Genomic DNA, 15047 nt, shown 5'->3' with positions numbered 1-15047 from the left:
TAATTCAGTTATTATATACAAATTTTAATTGAAGCCGCAACACAATTATTATAAACTAATGTGATTAAACCGTTTCATTATAATTAATTGAAGTGATTAGTAATGTATTACATACTCGTTTAATTGATTTTTTCATGCCTTTACACTAAATTAATTATTTCAGGGAATAATTTGTGGGTTTCCAGAAATTCACTTTACCTAAACATTTTTAAGTGTTATAAGTTGTTACATACATATGTACCTTGTACCTGTGTAATGCCTAAAGTAAATGTGCTAAATGAGAAATTTATAACGATTATTTTTCGAAGCCGTCGCCGCCGACACGGCAGCAGCTAATTCTTCCCGATTCTGCTTGCGATTAGTAGCGACAGAGGCGGCGTGCTTGGTTACCATAGTTACGCGTGGGCGCCACTGTATACATTCCATAGGAATGGTTACAGTTCATTCAATAATACGTATCATACGTTGTACGAAAAGATGAAACACATGTTTAATACATTACTTACTATTACACTGTAGGTACATGTGCATATCATGAATATCCCTTAGGCTTAGGCCTACATTCGATATCCATGATGTTAACATTTAATCGGAATATTTAATTAAAAATTTGAGGTAGAACTAAACAATTGCAAAGAAGTGAGTGGATTTAAATGCCTATATTCAGGTGTATACTTGGTTGCATATTCATACATACATTCTAATGACGTGTTATACGTACCTACTTACAACCATCACATTTTTAATGTTTAACGTTTAAAGTATATTAAAAGGATTGTTAAAAATTTGTAGATTTTTGTACCGCATTGACACAAGACCCCTAAAAAGGAACTGTATGTGATACTTCGGTTACCTCAGCATCTATCGATTTGAAATTTTTTCAAAAGGGTATAATATTGGTGGCGAGAAGGAATTGAAACTCAAAGATTTTACACATAAAAATAAAGTGTATGACACCACATATTTGCTGACTGCCCTTACGCTGAATAGTAGACAAGTGAATTATTGTGAATTGTAAGAGCGCGTCACGGTAACCTTCATGTTACTGAACTGGACCGCACGAGGCAGTTCTGTAGTGTACTTCGCAAAACTGCCCTGCAGTGAGCTACACATTCAACTCAGCTAACTATTGTGCAGAACACCTGCTTCATTTCACCACTAGTTGAATTGATTGGCAGGTATAATTATTGTAGATGATCTCTCAACACCTAATTCATTCGAGTTCTAACAAAATCTTCGCAATATTGCTTATAAAACATCCCGAATAGATAATATACACATCAATACAAGATACGAAATATCATTAACAATACAAATTTGTTGTGATTGTATCTGAAAAAGAGTTATTTATTCCATCTCCTCTTTTTGTGATATATGACGCCCGTTCGTACTTAGTAGAATAGTAAAGTTCTTTCAAGAGTTTCATTAACAACAAAAACAATCGATCACTTTCGCTTGTAGCAATTACATCCATCGTCGCCGTGTCTAATCGTAAGTCTGCTATTAGATCGTCTTATCGTTAGAATACATTATACGTATACGAAGAAGAAGTTACGGGCATTATAGGTACTTAATACACACAAGCACACAACACATGCTTACTACCATCAGAGCTATGTACTATACTACTAGTACTACTACTACAACAACCATCAACCACGAAGGATAATAAATATAAAGGCGGCGGCGTAACAGCTTCCGAACAAGTTCGACCTGCCAAGTAAGGGCAAATGGCAAATTATTGTATGCAACATGTACCGGCGCGTGCCGACTGTCACCTGTCGGCGTGGCCACTATACATATAGATTAGTGTGGCATAACACAAGCATACCACACACTTGTGTTTATGTACGTGGAAAAACGTGGCTCCAATAATGCAATAAAAAGAGAGATGACTGAGGGGCGGCGTTGTTTTATCGCCAGTCGCCGCCGCCACCGTCTTGTTCGTCGTATGGACCCACCAATCGCGAGATTATTATCGGAAGTGTGACATTACTAGTAAATACACACACACACACGCACATCAGCGGCAGCTACCTGTTTGTTCCTTCATTCACGTCCTATTGTTCGGATGCGATTGGGATAGGTCACGGAAAACGACGGACGTCGTCGTCGCCGCCGATGGTGATGATGATGCGGTGATTGATGGAGCGTGATTTGTTGTTTTATGTCCTTTTTTACGGGCGATCTAGTTGGCGTCCGTTCATAATATTTTTAATGTGCCTTGCTGCTGCCAACGAGCATAGCGCCCACCGCCGCCGACTGTAGAGCAGAAAAGGCGGCGGCTGCTGCAACGAGACCGTAGTTAGGTACCAGAGAAGTTAATTGTTTGCTTACCTACTGTCAACAGGTGCTTATTTATGGCACCACCGGCCGATCTCTCGCATTATATTATTGACATTCGAACGTTTAAAAGAGCGCAACACGCTTTATTAGTGTTTTGTAATAGTGTGTGCGTGCTCTCTCCGCTTATTCTACCACTTGTTTGATGCGCCAATTCTTATAATAATAGTCGCCCACTTGTTAATGAATGGCATTCTCCGCATTGCATTTTTATCGGCAATTGTGAAAAATCTCTTTAATTCAGTTATTTGGGAGATACAAACAAACAGGTTTACTTTTTATTCTCGTAATTTTCTTATATTAATATTAACTTGGTTGTTTCTCAGTGTGCAGTACATGTCATGAAGTTCTAGATGTAGCCTGTGCATTGACTCACGCTGAATATTAATTTAACAGGACAAAGCGATTTATTTAACTATAAAAAAATATTTACTAAAATCGACAGCATTTGCTATTTGTTGTTCTATGGATAGGGTTGCTGAATTACTTTATATTAATTATAAGATCGTCAGTGCCAAGACTGATTGGACTTGCACCTCCACTCTTTCCTATCCTAAGCTAATCTTAATTTGTGAACAGTAATCTAAGCTACGTCTACCTCTACTCCTCTTAACTCCTGTTTCTGTTTATAATATGTTTCTAGCTAGCCCTTTATGCCTGAGAAGGTGTCCCACCGATTTCTTATTGACTTCTTCAGAGTTCTCTGTTCTCCTATATACCAATTTACCCAAGAAAATTTAACTTCCCGGCCAAGGGTTTCCGAAAATAGCGTTACGCGCCACGGAAGACAATAAGCATAAGGAAGTAGATCTGGTTTATTTTATACCGACCTACGCGTACGTACTATCAAATGTTATTAATAAATTCTATCAGTTGTTAAAGGTCTTCAAAACCGCACGTCCATTGTATAATAAAAATTCAGGTAGTGATAGTAGATGTTTCCAATAATGAAAAATTTCGAATGACTATAAAGTTTTTAGTGGATCATTATTAAGATAAGTATAGCGCTTAGCGTGCAACAAAAAACGTCGACCTAAAAAGATGCTTTTTGGATCTTAAAAAAAAATGCAATTGGTGGAATACATCCCCATTTTCTACTAAATAATTTTTTTTTAGAACTTCACTTTCTTGTTTATGCACATCTACGTTTACTTTGATGGTTCGGTTTTAAATAATTTGCTCCTCGTAGCCGAACTTGTAAATGACGCGTAATGTTTTCAAACGTGTTATTATTGTCTATCGTTTGTTTCATGTTACTACGACCACATGGTGTACATTTGTATTTACACACTACATCCATTTGCGTCAACAAAAACACTCGTTTTAGCATTCAAAATTGAAGAATAATCCCAACTTATATACCTGCAGGTTTTTATTTGTTAAATGTAAGATGATAAATGCAAGTTACCTAATTAAAAATAAATATTAACGAATATTATTATATAAATAATTAAAATTTTACCCGACACTTAAATAAGTATGTGAGCATTATTTAATGTTTTATTTACGGAAATTGTATAATCATTGATTTTGAAACGATTTTTCTTCATGCTACTGTTGATTTTAATCACTACTGTTCAACAACTTTTTTAACCCATGAAAACTATTTTTTTTACTTGTATTATTATTGCTACACTTGATTTATACATACATATATAATTCTGTTAACCATTCTGTTAACCATTACTAGTTCCACCAATGGTAATAGTAAAGAAATCGATTAAAGTGGATTTCCCTTCTCACTTGCCTTGCTTTAAAACCCGAATGACATTGAAGCATACTTGTGTAAAGTAGTCAAGCTTTCCCTTAAAATTCCTTGATAAATGTACTATATAAATTCAACTTATTTCCATCCTACCTACAATAATTTTATTTATTTATTGAAACCAGTAAAATAACATAAATGCAATCCAGATGCCTTGGAAAAATTTGAGTCTATCCTATCCTAGCCTATTAGAAAGATTAGGAGAACAGAGGAAGTCAATAAAAAAATAGACGAGATAGGTTGGTGGGACACCATCTCAGTCATGAAGGGCTAGTGAGAGACATATTAGAGGCAGCAACAAGAGTTAAGAGGACTGGAGTTAGACCTATATTAGATTAGTGTTCGTAAATAGTGAATAATGTGGATTGTTCTAGTTTTGGGACAATACGAAGATTAGCTCAGGATAGGAAAGAGTAGAGGTGCGTGTCCAACCAGTCTTAGGACTGACGACTTTATGATTAATATGATCCAGGCCGGTGGATTCGACTTGCTAAGGTTTTGAAATTTCTATCTGTAATTTGTGAAGTTTACGGTACCACTACTCTGATCGTGCGATACGCTGGTGTGTAGATATTACTATAAGAATCTATACACAGATCACATGTACAATAATTAATGTGTGACGAAATGCATTACGGGAAAGAACGATAACTTTGGGATTACTCTAAAAAATAAATAAAAAACTACTACTTTTTTGGACTTTATGGGTCTCCGAAACATTAAACAAGAATGGAAACCTTCCAGAGGGCAAGTGAAAATCTCACCTGCATATTTATAATGCGTAAAGATTACTAACTGAAAAATTACAAGTAATTTAAGCATCACGTAGCAAAAAATGGATGTTTTTAGGTGATTTTTAGTGACTTCATTTTTATCCTTGTTCGCTTCGATCAGCATTAATCACTTGTATTATACGTATACGTAGTGTACGTATGTTGAATGCATTCGTTTGGTGATTAGCTGTAAGTCGTTGGTCGTGCGCTTTGTACGTTTTCTATGTAGGCCATGGTCGAGCAAACATTAATGCATTTCACGTAGGCTTTACACACAACACCTCCGTTTCGTTACTACAATGGCAGAATTATTTAATGCAACATGTCCCTAAATAGGTTTCTTCCATTTGTGTAGTTGCAGTCAGATAGAAGAGTTTACTTTTCGCGAGAAAATCCACTGATCGAGAAGCCGTCGCGACGGCCGCCGCCACGACTTGGGAATTTTAGCAACAGCGACGCCGGCAGTCAACTGTTACGAAAGTCAAAAATGTCACGTGGTATACGGCCACCACATGCTCTTCTACATTTACTTGGCCGCACACGTACATGCATATGCATTCATACTTCTTGATAAAAAAGTGTACGTATTTTATAAGGTACTATGTAGGACAGATAGGTAGATCATTTAAGAACAGATTTGACGAACGCACTAAGACAATAAATTACCTTAAATACTTGAACATTAATAAATAGTTAGGATTATTAATCTAACACCCTACCTACTTAAAATACATTACATTATTAATGTCACGCATGGGGACCCTAAAATGAAAACTGCCGAAATTTATTAAAATGCAGTTTTGAGTGCATATAAACTAAAAAACCGTCTGAGAAACTGTGCAGGCATTTTTGTTTGATAAGTACTGTATTTTTTATACATTATTCTACAGTATCGCGTGTATAGGGGTGATGTTAAAAACAGTAGTGGAGCTAGGGAGCCTCTGTCTATACATACCACCTAGTAAAGCGTTTTAAAAACTTCAATTGCGCATACTTCATTCTAACTCTATTATACACGGAGTAACTGTACAGAGTTAATTATTCGGAGGTGAATTAAAGAAAATAGGGAAGGGGGGGGTTGGTCAGAACTGCTTTTATCAACGATTATGAAACGGGATTAACAGACGGGCTGTAGTGTTTTAAATAGATTAGCCGTCGTGTCTCATTCAATACGGATTCTCAATATATATTTTTTCAAAGTGTAAAATTGTCGTTCGGTACGTATGGTACTGTAAAAGTTTAATAGAGGAGTGCGTACAGTAACGCAAGCGATTTGGAATGCAGTAATCGACTTCGCCAGAGAGAACGAACGTACGTATCAGGCAGCGCCAATGTTGTCGGTCGCTAAGGTCGTCGCTGGTACGCGCGGCCGTAGTAACAGGCAGCGTGTAGCGAGCGATTTCGAGCTCTAAAAGCGGCATCCCCTTGCCTGGGCCCCAGCTCACTACGATAAGAGAAAATATTCCACGTCAGGTTAGAACCATTTCGTACAATATACGAGCGGAGCCAGGCTTAACACGGAAGCGTACGAGGCGGCACGAACGCGACTGTTTTTAGATGTTATTTGTCCGTACGAGACGAAAGAACGAAAGAAGGACACACTTGAAACTTTTCTCTAGCAAGCGTGAATAGCGGCCAAATACGACAACCACGAGCGACGCTTATTATGTATGCTGCTATACGTGGGAAGGAAGCTCTAGTACTTTACCGAGCGTACCAAAGCCCGAGCCTGATCGTAAGCGTCTTTGCTCGGTCTGGATTGCCTGCTCCTACTGCTTTTCCGTCTTCATAACGGAGAATGGAAAAAACTCGGCGTTGGCCGCCGACGTGTCATTTCAATCGAAAATATCTCTCGCCAGAGAGGCGGCGCCAGCTCGACTCTTCGGGCATGTGATCTGCGAAGCTCACTTGTTTGAATGTGTACACGTGACAATTCACGAAAGCTCATTGCTATTGTACTCTTTTTTATTATACGCCTACTTTACCAATTTGTCAGAAAATGTTAAAATTTGTTTCTTTCTAAGTAATTTTTACGGAATTTTTAGTTTCAATTTATCTCATGTTTTATTTCTTCATTCCATAACGATTTCTCTGCCTATTCTAGTATTAGTTTACGGGCACAATTTTTTTTATAAAGTTGGCGAAAAATTCATGTTTTGAAACAAAATTTCTTGCAAAATCGCTGCTGTAAAACAAACTAAACTGGAAGGGGTAACAAAGACACCCCATTGGTTGGAGCGCGCCTACACTCGCATAATATCCACGCCTATTCCACAGGACGAGCGGGCAAAAATAAAATATCAAGCTTGCTATGAACAATGATACGACGTTGCCCTGGCTATGGTTAAATGCAATTTCATTAAATTTGATAAACATCACCAAAAGCGAAAGGGTTTTTACGTTTTCCATTAAATGAATTACATACCTATTCACTTTTTGTTTTTATTGTATGTAGAGATTCGTTCCATTCTTACATAATATATGTAGGGCAGGCAAAGTATTCACCGATTATAAAAGTATCTTTATCGGCATTTTTTCTTTTTATGTCGCACCAGTGAAAATGGATAATTTAGTGAACGTCTATCTGAAAATATCACCTGTTACTCTGAAAACAATTCTAAACTAACCAAACTCATTATTTTATTTTCAGGCGGCGCTACTAAAGATAATAAATACTGATCGAAAAACTAAACAATTACCTGTCTACCTAACGTGTTTTGAAATTCAAAAAGTTTTAAAAATTTTATTTTTTTATTTACTATTCACTAAATAACATTGGTATCTACTAACTGCAAAGTTAAATTATTCCTATTGGCGTATTACCAACAATAAGGTAATAAACTAATTGGAATTGGTACCTAAGTGAAATCAAAATTATTGATCTGGCAACGGCGCCGTGCTGGTTTGGCCGCAGCGTTATCTATTGAAACCTACTAGTACATAGCGTTCTTTAGCACCCCTCTTTCTCTCTTTCTGTATTTTAGCGTCTTTCTCTTTCACTATTTCTATCTTTCTCGTTCTGTTCTCCCCACATCCAAAACTTGTCTGTAAGACTTTTGTTTATTAGTTTGTCGAAATTTCCCCTTTTCTTTCATTCCTCTCCCCCCATTTTGGTTTTTCCTAAATGGTAACTTCTTTCCAGTGACGATTTTGGTTTAACAAGGATATTCATTTTAGTTTAACCATAAAATTCGTAAGAGTAATATTACTTCAGTTCATAATTTTTTAATTCCCTAAGACGCACCACTAAACTTTTGCCCGATTTAAATATTTTCCCCAACATTTTATCAGAAATCGTTTTCCCCCCATAGGTACCTATAAATATTGTATAGGTACCATTCCGAAAGAAAGGGAATATTTGACAGAAAAGTATTATCGAAAAACTTTTTGTTAAATTAAATTCTTGTACTGTACGGTAAGTTTTCGAAATTTCCCGGAGCTAGCGATTTTTAATCGCGCTCAAGTGCTCTACAATTTAATACATTAGCAGCTTTACGTCAAAAAAGCACGAACACGAAACACACGTAGCGTTCGTTTACGTGTTTTGTTCGTTGGTTCGTTTGTATGGTATATATTTTACGTAGAAGCAGCGCTCATTGGGAATTTTCCTTCGACCAGGCAGGCTGAACAGTCAAGCGGGCAAGGCAGTTTGCGGAACAGTAGAAAGCGCGCATGTGGCATAGTTACCAATGGCTGGCGATAGTCCTTCTCTTTTTCCTTCTCTCTCGTTTCTCGCTTCCTCCAGCGCATCGAGGTTATCTCAAATAACAACCCTGCTGCTGCCGTCTAATATTAATTTTGCAGTGGTTCTAAAAATGTTGACTACATATCTGTCTATGATGATCACCAATAACGGAAGAAAATATTTTGTTTATGTCTGATTCCAATAATATTAGTGGACCAATTCTGAAAACTTTTTCACAATTAAGTGGAAATTTTGTACTCGATAATCATGGACTTTGTTTAATTATTAAAAAAATAAGGCTACGTCAAAAATTGCACGATAGTGTAAGCTAACCCTTTTACAATTAATAAAAAATCACATAGGTGTAACAATTTAAAAAAACGATTTAAAATAAATTGTAACTTTGTTCACATTTTTTATCAGTACAGGGTGATATATGTAACTCACAAGTTTGCTGGAGGTATGTTTGGAATTTGTAATTAAAAAAGAGTTTCGCAAAATTTAGGTACTTCACTATTTAAAATTCCAAAGATTTGCTACGATATGTAAGGTAAAATTTTATCTAGTTAATACAGATTCTTGTTAGCTAACACCTATATAAAATTATTAGATTAAAATACATGATATACAAAAAAGTCGCATCGAATTTTGTTTTCAAAGAATTTATAAAATTGGCAGTTTACAAAAAAGTATACATTTAGTGATACCACTTTGAGAGTATCTGAATATATGTATGATTATGAAATGGTATTTTGCATTTTCTTGTCTACAATTTTTGAACACACGTATTGTAATATCTGGTTTAGCATTATATCATCAACTTATATTTGCTTTTACTGTTCTTCTTACACCTTTTTTGTCTAGGTCGACTAGTATTTGCAAAAATAAAGATATTTCACCGATACGTTTCGAATTCTCAAGAATAATTTGCAATTGCTTTGTACAAATACCGTGTAACGTTAAACATTTTGAGAACCGCCGATTAATTATAACCAACTCCGCAACGTAAGCAACTGTCGGGTGTTGGTCTAGCAGGCAGCAAGCAGAGTAGGTAGAATTGTGGGGGACTTCCCTGCCTGGTCGTTCATTCAAAGCGGGCGCGCTCGCTCGGCAGCCAAGCAGGCAGGCAACATCAGGGTTGGTTTGGCTGCCTGGCTGGCTGTACGACTACACCCGTGTTCCGTGTGGTACGTTTTCCGATGGGGTGCCTGCCCGTTAGTTCGAAGATCCTGTCGTCTGCCCGCCTGCCTGCATAAAATACCCTTTTCTTCTTCTTGCTATAAAAGGCACCCTGGTATAAAAACGATGCCCATAAATTACTTTAAGACTTCGAAGAATTTTCGAAGATAACTGTTGAAACTTTTACCAGTCGTTTTATCTAGATCATTTAATTTTCTATAATTTTAAAATTGAAATGTACAGGGTGAAAACATTAGAGTTATTAAAATAGGAATGGTTTCCGCCCCCAATTGGTAGGCAAATATGTTCTTACTCACTACTCTGAACTATACAATATATTTAAATTTCAAGAAAATCGGAGATGTGGCCCCTGGAGTAAACAATTATCCATAATTAATGCGTGTTTAAAACTTGCAAGGGATGAAGTAGCTTTTATTGTTAAGACACATAAAAAATCTATTAAACAAATCGTAAAATAATTAATTAAACTGACTAGGTAAATAATTCTTTAATTACTTGGTTCATTTAGGGTAAATGCTTAGAACAATTTAGTAGTGAGAAATTATTTTGCTTATATATACATTTAGCGTTACTTTAATTTAATCTTTTTCATCTTCATTTAAATTTCTATAATTACACCGTCTATTCTCACGAGGACAGAAACTTTTATACAGTATTTTTTGCGTCTCTAGTTTTTACGTCGGGGTTAAAAAAAAGCTGGGCTTGGAATTTTTGAACGCCATCTGTTAGTTATGTGTGCTGCAGGCATAAGGATTTATAGGGGTGGGTAGTAGAAAATGTACCTACATATTTCCATCCGCCCCAGATGCCTGAGCCTAGACCCTTCATAGGTATATAGATATCCTCGTTCGTTTCAGGTAGTCTAGAGTTCGGAAAGCACTGTTTCCTCTCATCAACAGCGCAAAGTTTTCACGTTTTTAAAGTTTTACTTTGAGTTTATTCTAACAATAAGAATAATATCGAATATAGCAATTATGTTACATATCTTTCAAACTTTTTCCTGTAAGGATATTTTCAACTGAATAAAATTAATGAGTTGTTTTGCGTATACCTTACATAACACATTTATGTACCTTTTATTTTATTCGCTTTCTTTTATGTTTTTATACATTTAGGTATTTACCACCCTACAAATCATTATGTAGTTTATTTAAAAAAATTGCTATTACAAGTACCCATGGTTATTTCAGTCTTGTACTCTTGTCTCCCCATACAAAACGTTAATTTTTTTAAAAAACTTTTCCGGGTACCGATCCTGAAGCAATTCTTTCATTTACAATCTAATGAAGTTAGAAATCATAACGATGGTATAATTAAGACCGCTGCTGCTTTGTACGTAGCATGCATATCGCAGTGGCATGGAAAAACACGGTGGGAAAAACACGTTCTCACAAAAACTTCAGACGAGTACGCTTTTGCCCGCATGTATGCTCGCTCTATGTACCTATACGTTGGATGATAATAAAAGTAAAGAGAGACGTAGGTTTCTGGTGTAATTGCACAAGGTGTTGGTGTATAGCAAGCAAGCAAAAGTAGCCGTACGCCGTAATACATCCTCAGAGCATGATGATAACCTTGAACAGTTTCTCAGGTTGTGGATTGAACGTCCTTCGTTTATTACCCATGTATTTTATCTACATACTACTCATCTACTCATGGTGGATATGTAGCAATGGCTGCCGCGTTAATGAAACAGCGTATGCTTTTATATATATTACGTATAATCAGTATTTTCCCCATAAAGTCCAGGGTTTTTTATTTACGTACTTAATTTTTCCAAAACGAAAATCTGTTACCACATTGCATATGCATATATATTCGGTAAAAATTAATCAATATCATATTATGATTGAGAAGATTACTCTGATTTGAAATTGAATCAGGTCAAACATCGTAACCTTAATTTAATTCCAAAAATCGTCATGTACTTTCGACGAACGCATTGTGGAATAACTTTCCAATTTACCCACAACGCGTTCTGGATACAATGCTCGCAAAACGCAGTGCGAGATTAATGGTGAAACCACAACGCGTTTTGAGTAAACATCTCGGTTAGTGGTCAATTTCCGCAGTTGCGTACAACACACAGAAAACAAGTAAAGTTCACAAAACTTTAGAAGATAGAGAATAAGAGACTGTCGCAAACAACTAAATAAAAATAAAGTCTCATCCCAATTTACTTTATTAGTACACGTGTTTCGCCTTTCGCCCACCACTTACGCGGAGCATTATCAATACGAAACTGACTCAGTCTGTCATTTGTTGGGATTAACTGGGGTGAATTTTTCTTTTTTGGTTAACAAAACCGGCGTCTTTTCTTGTCGTTTTGAAAAGGAGCTAAAATAATTATTATTTTATTTGTCTACGAATAATAATTCTAAGTTTTTAAATGCTTTTCTTAGGCCATGAAAAGTTATCTGTTTTAAATTATTTCCTGGTCGTTTAATCTACCCTAATTAATTAAAAATGCCTTTTTTATCCTATTTTATTATAAATCCATGTTTACTATGAGTGAGTTTAACTAATTGTAAAGTATAGAAATGGGTAATTAACACAAATTAATAGATAAGAAATTCATCCCTAAAATACCACAACAAAAATATACATACAAGAATTGTATACATACATGTACAGACGTATATAAGTTATCGTTGTGGTACTTAAAGGCGCGTTTTGTCGTAATTTGTGGTATTTCGGACAGAACTGTTTTACTACATAAAATAATTAGTATAAGGTATTATTATATTTTTAATAAGCGATTATAAACTCACGTCGTGTGCCATTTATGTTTTGAAAAAATCAAGGCAATCTATACACACACAATATACATACATACATACATAAACTGTTCGTTACAATATTGTTGAATCAACTTCATCCTTTCTTGCTTACTGCACTATAATATAAGCAGTCAGTGCATAACTGCAAAAATAAATTTTACGCAACATGATAAGTAACAGGTGTACTACTAATCAATGAGATGCATGCTGGTATTTATACACGTTATAAAATCTCTTATCCATAAATATGCTTTGTTAGTGATTAATTAATATATAGATTACGAAGTCTATTTCAAATTATCTAACGTTTCGGACATAAGTAGAGCATTCTTCAGTTGGACTAGTTTTGCGAAAGGTTAATTAGTTTTTCAATTTATTTTGTAACTGGTGTGAGGGGTGCGATTCAAACAAGTCTTATTCATTTTAAAACATGTTGTCTGTATAATTACTTCAGCTTCTAAATGTATGAGATAGTTTTGGGCATTTCTCAATAACTTTGCCTTCTAAGTATAAATTATTGCCATGTTTGAGAATTACTTTCCTTTGGTTTATTTGTATTGTAATCGGACTTGTTACTGTTTCTTTTACTAAAGATAAAATTTTTATTTCAGAATTGTGCCATGATGGGTTTGCAGGGTACTTCAGGGAAACGTAAGCTCGAAGCCGCAGTGGCTCCAGGAGAATTATCACCAGCGAAAAATGGTCGTTGGGAAGCTCAAGATTGTATTGCACGTTTACAAGCGGTTGCAGTACCTAGTGATACGTGGCGATCACCTACCCCATCTTTAACGGCTACGCTACTAACGGACGATTTTGACGACGACGATGACTTTGACGACGATCTATCAGATGACGATCGCTGTCCCGCAATCCCCGAACCTGCCAAGTACCCTCCACAACAACAACAACAGCAACCACCCACATATTCGCGGTATCAACCAGAATATTGGAACTATTATCAACCGCCCCAACAGCAAACAATCCGTTGTGAAGAGAACGGCAAATCGTACCTGGAACTCGGGGCCGTACAGCCCCAAAGACCGCGATGTTGTGATGGCAGAACTCGGTGGTGTCACATACCTTGTTACAGACAAAAACGATTAGCAGTGCTAAATCTTTCCATGTGCAAATTAGCAAGGTACAGGCAGTGCTCCGATCCATCTCTGAGGAGGTCAGTGCTTATTTGTAATACCCTTAGGAAACTAGAACGGGAAATGGAGGCAGAACCTCCTGAGCCAACGAGCTACCCTTGTATATCATCAGAAATGCCGCAACATCAACAAAATCGATTGAATTCCGTTTCATCCGAGCCCAGTAGTTACGAGCAAAATTTTCGAGAGATCACCCAGCCGTCAGGAAGGGCTACTCCTTTTCCCACGAACTTATCCGATGTGGATTCCGGGATAGGCGACGAAGAACCGAGCAGGTCTATAAATTGGAGTTCAGTGTTAAGTTTAACATCGCAAACGGACAATGAGTCCCTTAATAATAACGAACTGTATGACGAACTAGGACTTTCTAATGATTTCACTTCCGATTGGAAAGAACCAAGTACGTCCAAGTCGGAAAGTGATTGGGACGGTTTCATGTCTGTCTTAGTGGGTGGTACGTAACATAGCCCTTCAAAATCTGCCTCTCTCAGGTTGTGATTTATTAAAACAAAGACGTTTGTGCCGTTCAGGAATTGCGCAGCTGTTGTTGACTATTTTTATTTTTATATTTTTAAAATGTACTGAAAACGAATTCATGTACTTATGCAATTGAGTGTTTTCAAATCGCATATATGCCTGTCCTTTTTTTATTCATATACAATTTACCATACTGGTTGATCTCCAATGCTCAAGTAATTTAATAAGGTTTATGATTTTTGATTGTTCATCGACATTGTACTTGTCCTTTATGTGGACCTTCCTCTCATAGGTTTTTGTATAATTGTACATAGTGTATATAAGAGTTTCTAATTAGCTCATAGTTATTATTTGTGTACATTTCACATACGTTATATATTTTAATGAGGTCTAAATTTATAAAGTTGGCAATATGTTTTACTTACGATTAGTAAATTAATGGCAAATCTCCCTTTGAAAAGTAATCGACGGCCCAATATTTATATGTATGTACACCCGGTTTAACGTGGTAAAGTTGCAAACCGTTTGTTCGTTAAATGAAAATTATCCGAATGATGTAAATAACGTCTGTTACCCGTATATCCTAAACAAGAAATTTACACAAAGAAATAAATATGTATTAAAACAGGGAGATGAAATCTAGTCTGTCATTGGCAGTTATTGAAGAAGTAAACGAGCCAGTATTATTCGCGATGTTTTTCTTGAAACGAATACTCGTTCAAACCGTCCTAACTTCTAAATGGCTGCAATGATAATTTTCTAAATAGTTACATGATATATTATATAAATATATATTAGGCTTATTAATTAAAATTTTTTTGTTCTCTTGCCATGACACTTAAAAAGGAAATTGTTCTTGTTACTTAAAATAGG

General features: G+C 36.1%; 1 protein-coding gene across 1 annotated transcript in view; it reads left to right on the top strand.

Moving 5' to 3' along the window:
• Positions 1-14842, top strand: part of LOC108739514 — a 20191-nt gene extending 5349 nt beyond the window's left edge. Inside the window, exon 2 of the mRNA XM_018473438.2 lies at positions 13158-14842. Within this exon, the coding sequence (XP_018328940.1) occupies positions 13158-14159 (1002 nt within the window). The 3' untranslated portion in view covers positions 14160-14842. The remainder of the gene's footprint in view (positions 1-13157) is intronic.
• Positions 14843-15047: the final 205 nt, after the last annotated feature.

The sequence above is a fragment of the Agrilus planipennis genome, unplaced genomic scaffold (assembly GCF_000699045.2).
Source record: "Agrilus planipennis isolate EAB-ADULT unplaced genomic scaffold, Apla_2.0 scaffold34, whole genome shotgun sequence".
Lineage (NCBI taxonomy): Eukaryota > Metazoa > Arthropoda > Insecta > Coleoptera > Buprestidae > Agrilus > Agrilus planipennis.
Note: the sequence above shows the minus strand (reverse complement) of the source record. Positions and strands in the feature narration are given on the sequence as shown.